Consider the following 18611-nt stretch of genomic DNA (forward strand, 5'->3'; position numbering starts at 1 on the left):
AGCAGAAATTAAGTGCATTATCTGCATCCATGATCATGCATTTTCATGTCACTGGGGGGGGGAAGACATAATCCTGCTGTTTCCCCTAGTTTGCATTTCAGAAAAGGGGCTGAACTGTTTCTCATGACACCATCTGAACACTAGATCAGCCATATGAAGCCTCAAGGAGGAGCTGGTTTAAGGATGAGAAGGAGCTGCAGCTAGATCAGCTTAATTGTAATGCGAAACAGCACTGTCACAGGAACTTGGCCTGTTAAGAGATTTAAAGGTACCTTAACAATAGTTCTATTCATAGCTTTTAAAGCTTTCATTGCAGTGCAGAGAGAGCAAAACCCTCAAACCCTACCCTTCATCTCGATTACAGCTAGGAATCAGTCTTAAAGACAAGTAACATTTTGTGCACCCATCCTCCCATCCACCCTTGCAGGTTCTGTAAAATCCAAACTTAAGAGGGGCACTTGAAATTCATTTTTGCTGATGATTCTGAGGTGCAAGCCCTGGTTCTATTGCTGTTAACTGGATTGAAAAGAAGAACACCCCTGTTTTCCCTTAAAATCATAGGCATGAAAATGTGGGCTCAGCATAAGACCACAAGCAAGTTAATGTCCATGGAACTTTGGCCACACAGAGTAACAGGAAGGTTATACTGCAGCCTATGAGAAGAAAAAGAGAGAAAAAAAGGCATGCTAGCAAGTAGACGCTCCACAGATTCAAGATATTTCTCAAAGAGTAGACAAAAATATCCTGTGGAAGCTTAAGTGCAACATAGATTGTGCCAACAGTATCTACTTTTCAAATAAAAGCCTAATGGCAGAGAGTTTGATAGGACAATCAATTACACATCTAACAAATGACAGCGTTAAGATCAAGTATGTACTTGGGCAGAAAAGCCCATGGATCACCTTGTGATTCTAGACCAAATTACTTCTAAAGGTCAGTAAGAAGAAAATTTCAAAGCGCAAACTCCAAATATATAATGTATTATATATATATACATAATTTTTTAAAAAGTCATAAAAAATAATCTAGCTGCAACCCAAAACCAGATCTTGGTCATGGACAAAGCCTCTGGTACTGTTTTGTTACAAATAATTTTTGAGTGGAACTCTGGGCTCTAAAAAGAGCACACTGAACAGCTTGACTGTGAAAGAATCAAGACAATGGAAATATGCTGGACAGCTTTAAGAGTTTGATGCTGACATTACTGATGGATGTTACAACAGCCAAAGGTGACACTAAAAACATCTGGAAAAATGAAACTACTGATTTATTATCAAACAGATTCAAAGCACGTAAAGACAACAGCATATGGAACAGCCAAAATAAACAAAAATATGGTGAAAAAACTGCCACTGAAATTATGGCTCAAGGGGATTCCAATGTCCAATGAAGAAATAAAAATTGTTTTCCCCCCAAAAAATCATAAAGAAGCAATGGACAGAAAATCTACTCCAGCAGATGCATGTTGCAGCTATTTAACTGTCAGAATACACATCCAGTTTCAATTCAGTATTTAAGTACGCTACCAGTGGAAAATTACTTTGACATTAAACTGCTTCATCTGACTTCCTTTAAGAGATTTAAACTCAGACATAATCTATTAAAAGTAGGCAAATAATTCTTTACTTATGTTGATGCCTCCAAGCAGAGCCAAGTCAGGGAATAAGTTCAGTATGTGATTAAAAGATAAAGCACTTGCACTTTTGAGGACAGTTGCAATTAAAAGCTCTCAACACTCACTAGTAGTATTTTAAAAATACTTGCTTAGGACTAGTTAAAATGTAGGCCAGTTTGGGAAAAAGACAATACTGGAAAATTTATCTCCTAAATGCACTAATTCAATATTCTATAGCATCTCAGCTTTGCATAAGGACAAATATGGGTATTCAGCTATACAATTAGTTTTATATTTACACAAAACTTTGAAACACATCATCAGCATACTATTAATGTGCTTCCACTCCCATTTTGTAATACAGTGCTTTCAAATGTACTCTCAAAGCATGAGACCAGAGGTATTTTACATACTAAATGTGAAATCAACAAGTCACTTCACTTAGCCTCTGCTGCCTAAAAAGAGACTTAGATTTTCTTCAACTGTTAATGGGAGTGAAAGCAAAAGAAGGTAATGAAAGCAAAAGAAGGTAAAGAGCAACTTCATCCATTCTAAAATGTTTCACATTTTGCATAGAGGAAGTGTAACGATTAGCTTTGGGTAGCCTCTTGTCATGAAAGAAAAATACATACTTTTAACCTAACTGAAGCTAAATATAGGTGAGACAAATTTTACACTGCAAGAGTACTTAGGAAAAGCAGTTCTGGAAATGACAGTTTTAAAATTAGGATTGATTTAAAAATTAAAGTACACCTTCTTTGGAAGCCAAATATGAGCTTTGATCTTAAGATATTCATGACTTGGAATGAATGAAAACCAAGTTCTTGCCATTGGTTTTCATCTGATACATAGAGCTTAAAGACAAACAGTATGGAGCTTTTTAATTGGTTGGCTTCAATAAAATATTTCTAAAGAGAAATTACATTAGTTACATTGACTACATTCTGGTGCAAGTAAGAACATGCAGAGTATTAAAAAGCAGTAGAAAAAAACAAGATGAAAAAGCTATCTTTATGCTATCTTCAATTATACATAAAATTCTTTTCTTTATAGAAGAGGAAATACTCAAGTACCTAATCCAATTCTATATCTGGGTATCTCAGTCTTCAAGGTCCTGAACTCTGCTACTACAAGCTTTTTTCCTCAAGTTCTTATCTTACAAAACAATTGCAGTTCATAATATCCAAATTCCAAAGGAAACCCCAAATTCTCATCTCAGATCTAAACAGAACATTCCTGCAACTGTAGTGGAAATTACACTCACAGGCATCAAGAGCAGTTTGCCTTTGAGAACTACCCTATAGCTCCTACAAGGTGTTCGAAAATATCTTTGTTGTTGTTGTCCTGAAATTATGAAATATTCCCACCTCTTTTTTTGTATCATCAGCACTCTTCTGGTCACATTGCATGATATCTGCTTGCATTGACAGATACTCCCAGTTACTCCATGCAATAGCCAAAGTTCATCATTTCTACACATAATTACTCCAAACTCCTGTCACCATACTTCTGAACAAGTATCTGTGCACAGTTGCTCCAAGCACATGGCTTCAACTTCTCCTCTCAGCTAACACTGAGCAAAGGGGCTGCACGTGGTCAGGAAACTGCAGCCTGTGGAAACTGCAAACTCCTGGGCCTCATTTTAAAGGAAATGGTTTCAAGACACCCAGTTTGACTCCTAGTTTCAGCACCAATACCAGTCACCAGCTATTGGCCCAATGTAACAGGTGTACCTTCGCAATATTTTTCTTGTTTTACCATATTGTCTATCAATCCAGAATAGTCCTGTAGTACTCGGGATGCATTTCTGCCTAAATTCTTTTTTTTTTTTTTTAATCTAGTCAGTAACTGCATTTCAGGGCTTTCAATCCTTTCAGCTTTATGAATGGTACAAAACCTTTTAACTAATCTGATTAATTAATCACATACTCATATTTTTAATTAATTCCTCCATCCTTCCCCAGTGACATTTCTGTGATGGGTTTAGACTAACGTGTTTGAGGTGTGGAACAATTAATTTCTCACTGAACTAAACATGCACGCGTGCTGTGGTGCTTCATAGGGTAGCAAATACACACCACAAGCAGTGAAACACACATTCTTCACAGAGAACTTCAAGTCTTTCCTCAACACATTTAGAAGTAGGCGTAAGAAATTACCATATGTAATTTAAAACTGCAAAGATATTCTTATCTCTTCTGTTTGAACGTAATAAATCTGACTTGTATTACTAAATCTCAATAATTAAAATCAGCATGTTTTAATAAAACATTTACTTATAAACACATACATAACTGAGGCAGCATTACACGTTACCTTTAATTTTTTTTTCTGAAATTTAAATGTAGTATTTACTTTCAAACTTTTCAACATTTGTCTTACACAAGCAACTTGCATATCCTGAATAAAAATGATAAACTAAATGTATCTAAAATATACAGTAAACAAAACTTTAATAGTCTTATAAAGCATTATAGTGCTCGAGAGCTGAGAGAGCCAGAATGTTGATGAACTGGACTTTTAGTTGCAAATAAAGGCCAGAGTCAATATAATACCAGTCAATATAATGCAGACATGCAGTATGGAGAAACTCCATTGCTCTCATTTTTTTACATGAAATTTAAGACAGTACTCACCAATTCTTTCCTAAGTTGAATAAAAAATTGTTTGCACTTAAAAGAAATTTTTACAATCTTCAACCTAAACAAAAAATAAAATCACAGAATTTAAACACAGCACACAGAAATATTGTTAGAGGCTTAAATAAACCTACTGAAAATATACTTCCTAGAGAGAACAGATTTCACTTCCATGACATTTTCATAGACAAAAATGGTATCAGAGATTATATAAAATAGCTTGCATAATTTGAAATTTTTGACCCATATATTTATATTATCTATCAAATTCACTTGTTTTCATCCTAAACCAAAGGCAGTTGCTAATTTAAGTATCTTTTCCCAGTTCCAAAGAGCTATTCTATCCCCAAGTCATTCCAACCAGATGCTCACTTTTCTGAGATCACTTTCATTATCCTTTAGAATAAGAAAATACTTTGAAGTCCACCTGATTCCTCAGACATTCCCTGTGGTCTTCTGATGTCTTATAATATAACCAGAACTTTTTTTAGTAAAATAGCTACGAGAAGATATAAGCACAGATAAGGACTTGTGATCTTGTTATTTATAAAGTTAAAAAACAAAAACAAAACAAAAGGAGGAGGAAAAGAAATCTAAAATACCACATGACAGGGGAAAAAACTTTTTTGTTTTGCAGGTTTTCTACAAACATGAGATGCTGACAGTAATTTCAGACAATTTTGGATGGTTGCTACAACGCTAAGTGGAAAAAGGCATGATCAAATTACATACTTTTTCAAAGACCTTCAATATTAGAATATTGTATATATTCTATTAAACACACAGGAGTACTATTTTTGTCAAGAATATAAGCAAGTTTACAGTTGTAACAAGAAAAAAATTAAGTAACTTCTGTGATTTTGAAAACAAACAACTGATACTTCAAAACTAGAGCACTAAATCCAAATGCTATCTCACTGAAAGGAGACCTGTGAGTTAACTCACAGAAAACTACACAGCAAACTCCTCGGGGGTTACAAATCAACATTTTACACAGCATGCTCATACAAAGCACCCTTACTAATGTGGTCTCTGTACTTCAAGTTATTATATGGGCAAGAAAAAAGCATCCCAAACCACAACAAACCTGTCACTGAAGACAGTGATACAACTTTTGAGATAAACACACTCGTGAAAAATATACAGGGACTTCAGCAGTGACTGGAATTACTACTTGCACATTAATCACCCAGCTGAATAAAAACACCTCTAGACAAGGAGGAATGAGAAGCAAAACATTAACAGACACCTAACTTGCATACCTATATATAGAAATTATTTTCTTAACTAAGTCCAACTGGGAAATTTTTTCTCCGGGGGATTATTCAAAACAGCAACCTAACTTGGATATTTTAATTTGTTGACAGAGTTTCTACCTGCAGTAACAAAAAGGGAGTCTGTGACTATTAGCCTTAAACTTATGAAGATTTAAATCTTCCCATTTCTTTTTCCTTTCCTAGCTTTGCAACTGGTTAAGAAAATAAAATAAAAACACAGCAGCTGTAACTTTGTCTTGGTCCCCCTCTCTCCCAGTCCTTAACAAATTGTTGGTACTGAAGTTAGCTTCTCAAGTCTTAGAAACTACATTAGAAACTGAAATCAAATTATTCCATTGGCAATGCAGCAATTATCCTAGCACTTCCTGTGACAAACAGTTGCTTAGGAATAATCAGGGATGGGTAGTAAATTTACTGGATAGGAAAGACATTCGTGATTATAGCAGCCTGTGAAAAAAAACAAAAAAGTTGTATAATGCTGTTTAGGCTACAGTTAACAATGAGTTTATTGTGACTTTCTGAAATTCTGGGGCATAGATAGAGCAGTTAAAAGAACACTTTAGTATACACCTTTTCAAAAAACTGAAGGGCACACGCTCTCTAACATATCAGATTTGTTTAGCATGCCAGCAGATAATCTGAAAATAAATCGAAATTATTCAATTTATAAAAATACTACTTTTTACTCATTTTCTTCCCTGTTCTGCTAAGGAAATTACTGCCTTTGGTGATTTAAAGACAAAGGAGGATTATAAAACTATGAACAGTTTTTTCATCTCATCCAGTAATTCAGGCAAAGTCAGCTGCCTTTTATGCTTGAAACCATTTGGAACAGACTCAAAACTGTAACATTAGCCAATAAGGTCCAACTCAACCCCTACAAGTCACCATTCAAGTACAAAGAAATGACTCAGCAAAGCTGAATCTCAGCTATTTTTTTTAAAAAAAAAGCAAAGAATTCATATGCACTGTTAATACCCTGCTAGTCATTAAATACGCAGATCCATACTCAGCCAAAGGAAAACACAGGTCTGTTTCCATTTCCTTTCTCTGACTATCCACAAGAGTCCATATGAATGTAATGGTAGAGAACAGGCAACCATTGATATTAATTTCCTGGTGCAACCCATCCAATCTCCAGTCATCTACAATATCCTAAATCTAAAATATCCTAAATATCCAGAGATATTTAAAAGTCTTAGCCTAAAATGAGGTCTGTACTCAAATGTGTGTGGAAGAAGTCTCATGATATTAAGCCCTAGTTCAAAGGACTTTACTACTCCAGGCCTTGCCAGGAAGGACACAAGCAATTCAGCAAATTTATTGACCAAGACTTTGATACAGGTTCAGCCTAGGGAAGATGCTTTTGGTAGCACAACTCACAAAGAAGGAAGGATTGTCCTGATTTAGTAAGGTCAGGACAAATGTGAGTCCTGCAGCTGTGAGATGGTGATGCTAAAGATTATGAGGGAAGTAAGGAGGGATGCAGCAAGACTAACATCCCTGGAGTTCAAGAGAAGAAACTCCAGCTTGCTCAGAGCTGTGGTGGGCAAAATCTGTTGGAAGCTCCCTTTTGGGTCACAGGAACTGAATAGAGGTGGTCAATATGAAAAGGACAATCTTCTCAATCCACAAGAATCCCAATCTGCTAGGAAACATACAAGCATGAGAGAAGGCCAGTTTGGGCAAAATCAGAACTGCTGACTGAGCTCAAACACAAAAGGATGTACAGGATGTGGAAGTAGCCTCAAAAAACCAAGGAGGAACTACCTAAGCATTCAGGGATAAAGCTAGGAATTTGACAGCACCTGTCAATGGATGCAAAAGGCAACAAAGCTTCCCAAGGATACATCAACTGTAAAATACAGGCAAAAGAAAGTGTCTCTACCCTCTCAAGCTTCTCCTTTGGCCTTCAAGGGCAAGAGCTGCTCCCTGGATTCCCAGATCTCTATACCTGGGAGCACAGTTTGGAGAAAAGAAGAATTACCCATAATACAGGAAGATCAAGTCAGGACACACTGGATAAAAGGCTATTTTGTTTTGCCTTATTCCTACCTTGTCTCCCTCCTGCTTCATTTCCTGATGTGATCATAAAGTTCACAGTATGCATTTTAGATATACTATCAAAATAAAAGGGAGCAATACAGATAAACCTTTATTTCTTCCTGTAAGCATGCATGTCTGTTCCTCCCAGCTGTCTCAAAGCTCAGCTCAGGAGTATTGGAAAAGGGATATCTAAACATTCACTGGACTTATAAAGCATTGGGAAGACATTACACAGCTCCAGTTGCACATGGTCAAGAAAAAGTGGAAGCAAGGAAAGTATGAGTGTCACTAAAGAGCTGCATGACTACAGATAAAAAGGAAAGGTAAGAGGTCTGGCTTTGAGCTATATTGTGAGAATTTTCAGAGCCTCACAGCAAAAGAAAGTCTATAACAGAACAAAGAAGGAGAAAGGGTGTCCTGGAGGGGTGTTTTTGTGAACATGAATTATGTCAGTACTCAAGTCTTCACAGGAAGAAATCAATATCTCTGATGTCAGCTGATGCAGCTGAATACAAAGAAGAGCTGTTTAGGTAATTACACACACACAATAACCACACTAAGAATTTAGATCAGCATCCCTGGCATGATGAAGTGGGGCTCACAGAAACCTCTAGCTTCCAGTGGGGACACACAGCTTAATTATAACTTACTTGGTATGTACTCAGTAATTTACCAGTGTGTTTTACAGAACCTATTTCCACTATTAGTGTTTTTCCTAAAAGAGCATCAGTAGTCTGAATTAAAACCTTCCTGATTACTACAGTACTGCATTTATAAAGCAGCTTTAACCCAGAAATGGCTCTAACAGTTCAAAACTCTTACCAGGTGAAGAGTATCTATCTTAGAACGTGTCACTATTACAAAGGCAGATCAGCCTGACAAGTGTGGTAATTTCAGACTTATCATTACAAGATCCACTTTTAATTTACCCAGCTAACCATGGAGACTGAAAATTTACATGCAGCTGCCTCAGGTGTACTTTTCTTTGAATGCTTATAGGCAAAATGTCTACCATTTTCAATCAGTATGGCATTAACACTTATGTCACAGCTTTGTCTTTTCTCTCTCTGTGAAAATCTACCAAGAACTTCACCATTAACACTGTCTTTCAATATGGTATACCACAGAATATGCAAGATCCTACAAGAAAGCTTGAGACTAAGCTTAGCTCAGAAGACCAGAGCGTCCCTGAAATTCTTGGGGCTGTAGGAAAAATCAAGACTCTGATTAACAACTTGAATCACTGCAAGAAAACTTACTAAGAGAAAACAGGTCACTGATTATATGTAATGGATCTTACCTTGTGTTAAAAACCAAGTATTTCAAATGCCTGCATCCATCTGAACTGAAAAGTTTTTTCTAGTTTCAACTGCAGTAACCAATTTACTATGTCCATATGAAGACAACACACCAGACTAGAACTTTAGAGAAGTCCAGTGCTGTACTGCCCAAGCAATCACATCAGCAGCTAGTGAAAATGCAAAATCAGTATCCAGGGAAAATGCAAAACTTTTAATCGTTTTCCAGAGAGAACAGCTTTTGTGCCTAGTAAATTAATGTCTATTATGATAATTTTATATGGCTGACTTCACCCACTCAGAATACTGTTACAGCATACTCAACAATGTATGTAGTAAGTAAAGCTGTCAAAGTGGATTCCAAGCCAGTAATTGAAACCAAAGGAAAATTACTTCTGGAAGAACTGAAAAAAAGCACTGGGGAAGGTGACATTGGGGAAGGTTACAGAGCAGAACAGAATTCCTCTTAGGTCTCTCTCGTTCTTACATGAAGAAATAAGACCGGGATCTCAACTTAAGATTTAGGCATGGACTTAATGAGGATAACCCCGTATTTACAGAACAGCTTTAAAAGCTATTTTAGTTAAGAGGAGAAATAAATGACAGTTTCCTGCAAGAAATGCACTTTTAAATCCTTATCGTGAAAATTATTATCTATGGATGAAGAGATGGCAATATCCTGAATGTTCCACCTCAGTTAACCTCAAGTGCCATACTAATATTAAATTTAACACTGCAATTAAGGTGCATTTAAAAAGACAAATAAGAAAAAAATATTAACCTGGAGAGTGACTGAAGTTCAAATGACTCTTAACAGACTGTCAGCTAGACCATAATACTGGCTCTTAAACAGAAGACAGCTACACAGCTAATTAAATATAAAGCATGCTTACAAATACCTGAAGAAAATATTTAGATTCATTGTAGTGCACACTAAAATGATTAAACAGCATAGCATGCAGAAAAGGACAAAATCACATTGTAAATTACCCACAGTGTAAGACAAATAATTCCAAATTCAAATGTTACAAAGAAGTTTCTCTTTTTTTAAAATGTATGACACTGACAGTGGTAAAAACATATTTTGACACATGAAACAAAAACATTAACAGCCATCCTTACCACTGAAAAGTGTTAATTCGTACTCTGTTCTTAAAAATTAGTATTCCACCTGACATGACGCCAATCATTATTTCATTGTTACTCTGATCCTTGAAAAGAAAAGAAAAAATTTCTTGAAGAAGAATATAAATATATTTGAAACTTTATACATATTCATTGTCATGTTCTTTTAAATCACAATTACCACAGTAAAACAGATCTCAATTACGATGGAAGAAAATGTGTTTTAGCAAGACAAATAAGAATTAAATTACCCCTTCTCATGTGGGACAAGCCTGAATGTTTGCTCTGAGTTCTTTGTAAGCTACCACAGAATTTTAATTTATGTTACATTCTGTCTTCCACCAGCTTTGAAGAAATACATGATATTGAATATTCTAGGATCATATATGAATAACATCATTAATAGACTGGCCTGATGTTTGCTATACTAAAAGCAACCAGCAACTTAAATTCCTACCTGAAAAGAAACTGCAATCTCAGAACAAGAGATTCTAAGACAAACAATATTGTAAGTGTATTTAAATAGCAAATTTTTCCTGATAAATTTTTGCACTCTAATCAAACGTTTGCTATAGGATCTCTCATTATATCTGCAACAACAGTGGGATACAAAGAGCAGTGAAGCAGGATATTTCAAATTCTAGTTTCTCTAACCTTATGGAGCAGGACAAGAATATTTGAAAAACAGAGATGTCTTGGTTACTAAAAATTATTATATTCAGAGGCAGTGCAGAAATGGTATCACTATACTAACAGGTTAAGTTTCTTTAAGCTCGAGCTGCTTGCTTTAACCAGATAAAACTGACACTTCTCAAATTATAGAATGCTCATCTTACATTAACATTGATATTATATAATGATGATTTATCATTTGGTTCTAATAGAAACCAAATTCAGTATTTTTCAAGGTTGACAGATCCTTAAATATCAAAAGCACATTCAATAAGAACATTTTATTTATGCACCAGTAGTCAAGACAACTGGCATTAAGGCCAACAGGGCACAACCCAAACAACACACATATAATTAAGCCCAAATTTAAGCAAAGAAATACCTTCACCAGACCAAAGTAGTGGTTACTGAAATTGGTAAATCACAGTCAAAACCTAATATTTAATTTTTTTCTCTTCTAAGCAGAGGCCAAGAATGCTCACTAAAAATAAAAATTTATTTCTCCATATATTTCAGAGGAATCCACTTTCACATTGCAATACCAGTTCATCCAAACTTACCCTTGCATAGTGCAATTCAACTCCATAAAGGTCTAAGGTACGTGCTGTATTGAGATAACTGAACTCTGCTTCTGCAGGAGACAACCCTCTGAAAGAAAGAAGTTAAATTAGCAACATCCTAACTTAAACTCCCTCATCTGACTCCCTACAGAAGTCCCTACAGAGCTCAAACAGAAAATTTGCATTCTTTTTACTGCTTCTAAGTCCACTCTGAAATCTGACTTTCCTTTCTCGCCATAAAGAGACGAACCCAAAAATCTTAACAGAAAACAGCTTATGCTTCCACATAGACAAAGTCGTGACAAGAGTCTGCAATACATCTTGTAAATGCAAACATTTTATTTCTAATGCACTGTATCACTTAAATATCTGTGGAGCTCTGTAATATGGAAATCACTTTTGCAGTCCCTTCTTTTCTATTGATAGCAGCAATATCTCTCCAGGGGTCATTCATAAATTACCATCAGCTCCCTTTCATTTCTTTACCCTGCCAAGCAAAATTTGCTAAACCTCTGGCTGAAACGTAACACAAGATTCAGTAGATTCTAAAGCCAACAACGTGCCCCAATTAAGCAAATGTTTTAGTTTAATGCTAATTTTGTTAAATGTTAAAATTAACAAAAAGCACTTAAGTGCTAAAAGGAACCATTCAGTGAAAAAAGTACCACAATGTTATACACTGAAAAAAAATATTTTCCATTGCTTCATCACCTTTTTCTCAGTAGTAAAAGGTCACAGACGGGCCAAGAGCAGATACTGAAGAAAAGGATTTTGTTACTTCTAAAGTAACTTGGTTACAGGTGAGAGCACCATGAAAACAAAGGTTTTATGCACAGAGCATTCTCAAAGAGAACAAAAAAACTTGGAAATTCTACTCTGCTTCACTTAATATCCTATGCAATACACCCAAATACTGTTTTCACTGTACTATTAACATGGGTTTTTTTGCACTTATTTTCATTTTCATTCTGCCATAGATATTTTATCTGTGCAAGTATCAATGGTGCTTGTTATACAGACAATCTACAAAAACCACATTAAACGTACTCTTAAAAAACAAAACAAAATCAAACTCAGAAACTTTACATGACAAAAATACTCATTTTTTAATGTAATAGCACAGCACCAACAGTCAGGATTTGACAAAGCCAGACAATATCTTCTACCATAAATCCTTACATGTGCTGCTGATGTAATTTTGCTATTTCTTTTTCAAAGTCTTGAGGCTGGCTAGGGATGAAAGAATAGTCTGAGAGGTAGCCTGGCAAGTTTTCTGAATGGTTGTAGTCTCCCAGCTCGGCTAAAATATTAAAAAGAGAAGTTATTGTTTATCACTGATGTACTTGGCATTGTGCAATGCCCCCAGATTCACAAGAGTCTGATCCCACATGCTTTATGATCTACAACAAAAAAAGAGAAATTTCTGAATAAACAGTGAGATTTTCAATTAATAACATGGAGATCATTTAAAAAGAGGCTTGAGTAGGTATTTATAAAGGAAGTTTATAAAATGCTTAATTTTTAATACTCAATTCATAAACATTGTCATAATGTCTAACTAATAAATTTATTTCAAGGTATTTCATATTTTATTTTACCTTTGCTTGCTTTCATGTGATCACACAATATACATATGCTTAACAGTACAACTGCTATTTCTTCATTAAGATCTGCAAAACCCACTAACTCATTCTGCACCAAGACACATTTAGAAGCATTAGAAAAATATTTTTTTGTACATTCAATTGTATGTATGGAAAAATTAGACATATATATACCTACATTGAAACTAGTTTACTTGAAACTACTGAAAAGAGTGCATCTACGTAATTCCTAACACTTTCTTAAAAAATAAAGTAAAACCACAACTCTTGTCAGAATAAAAAACATACAAAACCAACATCTGATAAAAATACAGAATTTGAGGCTAACTATAATTTTTAAAAATTCTGCTTTAAATATCAGCAATTTAAAATGATAGAAAGTAAGAGAACCTCTGAAAACTGGGAAGTTCCCAGAAACACTGCATGGTTACTGATACTTTTATGGGGCACATCAGAACTGACAGCAGGGATGAAGGCAACCATGGAGCAGGAGGGTAAGCAAGGAAAGGAAAGGTAGGACAGAAGTTTGTGGCACTTAAATCACCAGAAACAGATCCTGGTTTATATAATTTAAAAATTGGGAAATGGACCAGGTTTCGTAACAGAGTGCATGCCTTGCTAAAACCCACTGTAGGGAACACAGGAGTGAGAGATCTACGTCTGCTATGTACCTGTATTTTATAAACAATCCCATGAGCAAAACCCAGAGAGGGTTCAGTACAGACATGAACAGAAAATCATCAGGAAGAGGTCTGCACACTGAAGAACTTGAGGGCAGGGTGATCTCACAGAAATGTAACGATGCACTGTGCACACCCACCACTTCTACAGTATTTGACAAATATTATCAAATGATTAAAACCTTACTAACTTTTCACAGTGCCTGCTTCACCATCAAATACTTAATCTCTTCTAAGGCAAACCCCTAAGGCATGGAGTTCACTTGCAGTTCATATCTATTTCCAAGTAGCTGGAGTTTGGGAGTTTTCTTTAAGAGCAACTGCTCCACTGATTGATCTAGAAAAAGATGACCACTTAAACTATGCACAGAACTTTACCACTACTGCATAGTTTTTCCCTGAAAACATTAACATGGACACTATTTCTCTGACACATACAAAGTATTCATAGTACTAAATGCAGATTTAGGTATCTTTAGCAGCAGAAAAACACGAATACAGATGGATATATGGGGATTGTTTATGAAACTGAATTTCTGTAAATCACACATTTGACGAACTAAGTGCTGAACAGTGTCTTACTTGGGTGGTTCTTGTGTTTGTTTGTATTTTTTCCCCACAATTTAAGTTTATGAAACAAAATGAGGAGAGAGGAAGAGGAGTAAATGGCAGTCTTCAAGACATTTACCCACTGCATGGCTTAAAATTTACAGTACTGGTACTGGACTCTTGGGCCTGACAAGAACAGAATTCCCTTTTCTACATCTATTTGGAAATTCAGCGTATATTACGCTAAAAATGTTTAGGTGCCTACAAGATGCTTTAGTATTGTTCTCCAGAAAAACCCAACACCATGCTTCAGAACACACAGCAATCCAAGAGGGTTGTTTGGGGGGGATTTAACTGCAAAGTTTTAGATAAGGAAAGCAGAGAGCACTAATGCTATTTTTTTCACATCAAATTCAGCAAAACATGATGGGAGAGAAAAGCCACCAACCACAGTTTCTTAATCATGAGGGAAACAGCACCATGACCACAAACATCACAATGTAAAGCTATAGAAGCTACATTACTTAAATACTAATCTATACTACTTTTTATGGATTTCATTACTAACATGTACATGAATATTAATTATACTTACATTGAACAGCATAGGAAGCCAGAAGAGCAGCAGTATTATAAGGACAGGGCAATCTATTTTGTTTTAAAAATGAGAAACAAATAAAATTACATACTTCATATGAAATTTGGGTATTTGGAAAAGCCTAATATTTCAGAGACTATGAACTACTTGGACAGGTGATTATTATAAACACTTCTACTTGCATAAATAGCAATTTATTTTAAATAGATTTTTATTTTTGCAGGTAAAATCCCTCACCATTAGCTTTTTATCAACCAAAGCTGCATTTAGTGTTTAACACAACAAGAATGTCCTACCTTCCAGTAAGAATGTCCTGTTTAATCTGTAAAAAATACTGGTACCTTATTAAAAAAAACAAACAAAAGTATAATTAGACATAGAATTATCAACTGTCCTCAATTTGATGCATTTTGCTTCCAGTTAGTGCAAAACTAAATAAATAAAAAAAAAACTTAACATTTTGCATGCTATTTCTGAAACTCTTTTATGGAAAAGAAATTAAACTGTGATTAGTAAAATAATACAACTTTGTAAATGATTCTATTTACACGCTATGAAGTTATACAATATATTTCACTAAAAGAATGCAAAGGATTCCATCTTTTTTATTTTCCAGTATTCATTTTGAACTTAAAGTTTATAAAAGGGAAAAAAAAACCTGCCTTCATGATGAATACTTGGAATAAAAGAATTATTCAAGATGGCAACCAGAAGTGGAAGCTTGCAATTGTGTATGGAGGTGCTTTAATAAGAATGACTTGAACTCCAGGCAGATAAAATTAATTTATTCTCACTGAATATTTGCTATTAATCTTTTCATTTAAATGAAAAGACCTAATCTTATTTAGGAATGTAACTGCAAAATAATCAATGTTGTGGATTCCATTATGCCAAATGCCTTCCAACTGACTTCAACTTCTGAAGTTTTATTTAATTATGGTGTGAGAAAAACTTGTTTTAGAAATTAATCCAGTCTTCCCAGACTCACTCTTTTCAGTCACACAGGAGATGGAAACAGCAAAAGGAACAGATAAACACTTTAGAATGAGAACTATTTCCCACCCAACAATGGCAGCAGAAACACCATTACTTAAAAATCCCAAACAAACCTGAAACTGCAAACAGATTTCCCTCTAAATCACTTCCTTTGCTTCTCCAGTAAAAAACAAGTATTTTGTTAAGGTCTCAGAACAAATCTTTTGTTCACTCAAAGGTTTTCAACACTTTCAAACAAGTATAAAAAAAAGTTTATTTCAAGTGGTAAATCACACCTGCTATAAACCTTCACTGACAGAGACTGAAGAGGGGTAACAGGAGATTTACTGAGAAGGAAGGATGTCAGCAAAAGCCTAAACTTCCAGGAAAACCCCTTTATAACAGGGCATAAAAGCAGCTGTAGAATCTAGGCTCTAATGCTTTTTTTTCAAAAAAATTTTCACTGAGTGGAAAATTTAAACATAATTCCTCTTTTCTTTTAAGTTCATTCTATTTTGGGACCTCTTGCATTACTATTATTTTAAAAATTATCTAGCTTTCTTCTTGCAGTTCTGACTCAAAAGTATACAGTCAACCATACCCACTCATTATAAACACTCAAAATTACTTATAAAAAACACCTAGTTCAATTTCATCCAAAACCATATGCTAAATTATTTCCAAGTATTAACCTGCAGTAAGAAAATAAAACCAAAATAAATCACTTTGTTACACATAATACAACTTCAAACTTCCAAGGAAAATGAGGGAAAACACTTGCAAACTGACAACCAAAAATACCAGCCCATGTGTTCAACTCCTTACAAAACCTAGAGGTTCTGTAACTGATCAGAGTAGAAAGAAGCCTCATTTGAGGTATTAAACTTAGTAAATTAAAACTGAGACATTATTAATGCTTTATAAATCTCAAAATACTTTTTTTTTATTTTCCACTTGAAAACATATACTGAAACAAAAAGAGACTAAGAAAAAGCAAAATTACTTTACCTCTAAAACACCTACCAACCAATAAATTACAGTTAAATGTATATATTTAAAGATTACATTTCACACACTTAGCTTGAGCACCTCTTTACAAATAAGCTTAACAACTCAATTATCTTAAATATTTATGGTTGCAAAAACACAGGACAAAAATATTCTGTACTTGCAGCTGCACCTTCATTTTATTTTACTTTTTTGATATAATTTCATGGTCTTAAAGGGACCTTGTGATTAAAGGAACACCAAACAGTTCATTTTCTGTCCACTGCTTTCAGCAAACAGTAAAGTCAAGTCCTTGTTAGGTAACCACCCCAGCTTGAACATGGGAGCCTCACATATTACTGAGCAAAATGGGAAATCAACAGAAGCCTTAGCAGTGTAGGTCTGGAAAAGCCTGCACAACCAATTCAGATAAAACAAAGGAGGTGTCATTGCCTTATAATGTTTTCATCTTCCTTATGTATTTGTGCCTAGGAAAGGGTAAGGCAGTCAGGGCTAACTGCAGCCAACTTGATCAGCAAGTCCTTCTGCCAGTAGCAAGACGAATACAGCTCCATTTCCTCCCCAAGACAAGTTCCTAAAGCAAAACTCTCCCACACAAGCTGAGCTACTGCTTACCTCTCCTGACCTGGAGCATTCATAACCTGCCTCTCTCACAAACTCACAGAGGTCTAACATGAGGCAAGCTTGCACTGAACTTCTCCCTGACATCTGTTCATACTGCCTCATGTGCTGACTCGTTCCTCTGTTTTCATGAAATCTATAACAGTCTTCAGAAGTTTGCACTTTTTTTTTTTTTTTAAATAAATCAATATAAATTGAAGGGACTCCATAGTTGTGACATGAAATGCTAACTTTACACCAAAAAAATCCCATGGATAATAACTCTCTCTTTATAATAATTCCAAATACAAACCAGTTTTCTCAGGGGCAATTAGGCCTATTAGCAAAAAAAGCTGAGCTGACCTAGATACAGCAACCATACATTATTTCTCATCTCAAAGGATGCTGTATTTATAGCTTTGTATTTGCAGTATAACACTTAAAGTAAACAATTCTCCTTTTACTGATCATATTGATCAATATTTAGTGGGTTTTTTCCATCTCCTTAGGAATATTACATATTGTCCTTTAATTCCAATGGCACATTTTTCATTATTTGCACATCATAAATTGGCAAATTTTCTCAGAGTAAATATTTCAATATAACAAAGCCTGATCCAGGATCTCTGGGACTAATTGCAATAAATTTTGTCTGCAATGACACATGTAAAATTTTGTTGAAAATATTACAGATCAAAAGAAATTATAAGCAAATCTGGACTCAAATTTTCACAGTTTTGGTATTTACATTTCTAAAGCTATCCTTAATAATTTAGGTATTTTTTTTCTGAATGGGACTGACCCGTTTTCAGAATGGCTGACATCCAAAAATTCCAATCTGTCAAATCATGCCAGTTATGTAAAAACACAGCTCTAATTAAGAATACTGAAAATTTGAGGCATTTCTTCAGGGAGTAATTGAAATTCACAAGCCTCCCATCTTGATTCACAGTGAGAATTTTCTTCAACAGATTTCCAACACACTGCTATCAAAAAATTTACATGCTTCAAGCTAGGATTACAACCATACAAACAGATTAATTTTATTAGTGCCAAGCAGAAAATTGGGAAAGTTTGGGATTGGGAATCAAGGAAAAAAAAATGCAGGAAGCTCAGGATTTTTTCAATCACAAAGGAGACACAAGTAAGGATAAAATCAAATTTGTACTCATTGGTGAATAGTGGGATTAAGTTTTTCCTCTCTTCTCTACTTTCCCTTTTCTGTTTCTACTTGGTAGCATTTTCTTCATGTCGTTAATTCACTTTGTATATAAATTCAGAAATTTATTCAAAGTGGCTTTTTGTTATATTGATTTGGTGCAACTGCATAGTTCATATCTGCAATTAGGAGGCAAAAACTAGGAG

The 18611-nt window shown here is 34.9% G+C and overlaps 1 protein-coding gene across 3 annotated transcripts in view; it reads right to left on the reverse strand.

Moving 5' to 3' along the window:
• The window catches only part of PTPN4 (protein tyrosine phosphatase non-receptor type 4), a 109297-nt gene that overhangs the window by 39774 nt on the left and 50912 nt on the right, over nucleotides 1-18611 (reverse strand). For all 3 annotated transcript variants that reach the window (XR_003987733.1, XM_030453947.1, XM_030453948.1), the window contains 6 exons: nucleotides 14960-15004; nucleotides 14661-14713; nucleotides 12412-12532; nucleotides 11233-11320; nucleotides 9998-10086; nucleotides 4252-4315 (listed from right to left, as the gene is read on the reverse strand). Coding sequence is in view for 2 of the 3 variants with exons in the window: in XM_030453947.1 (XP_030309807.1) it covers nucleotides 4252-4315; nucleotides 9998-10086; nucleotides 11233-11320; nucleotides 12412-12532; nucleotides 14661-14713; nucleotides 14960-15004 (460 nt within the window). In the remaining variant the exon portion in view is untranslated. The remainder of the gene's footprint in view (nucleotides 1-4251; nucleotides 4316-9997; nucleotides 10087-11232; nucleotides 11321-12411; nucleotides 12533-14660; nucleotides 14714-14959; nucleotides 15005-18611) is intronic.

This window comes from Calypte anna, chromosome 7 (assembly GCF_003957555.1).
Source record: "Calypte anna isolate BGI_N300 chromosome 7, bCalAnn1_v1.p, whole genome shotgun sequence".
Classification (NCBI taxonomy): domain Eukaryota; kingdom Metazoa; phylum Chordata; class Aves; order Apodiformes; family Trochilidae; genus Calypte; species Calypte anna.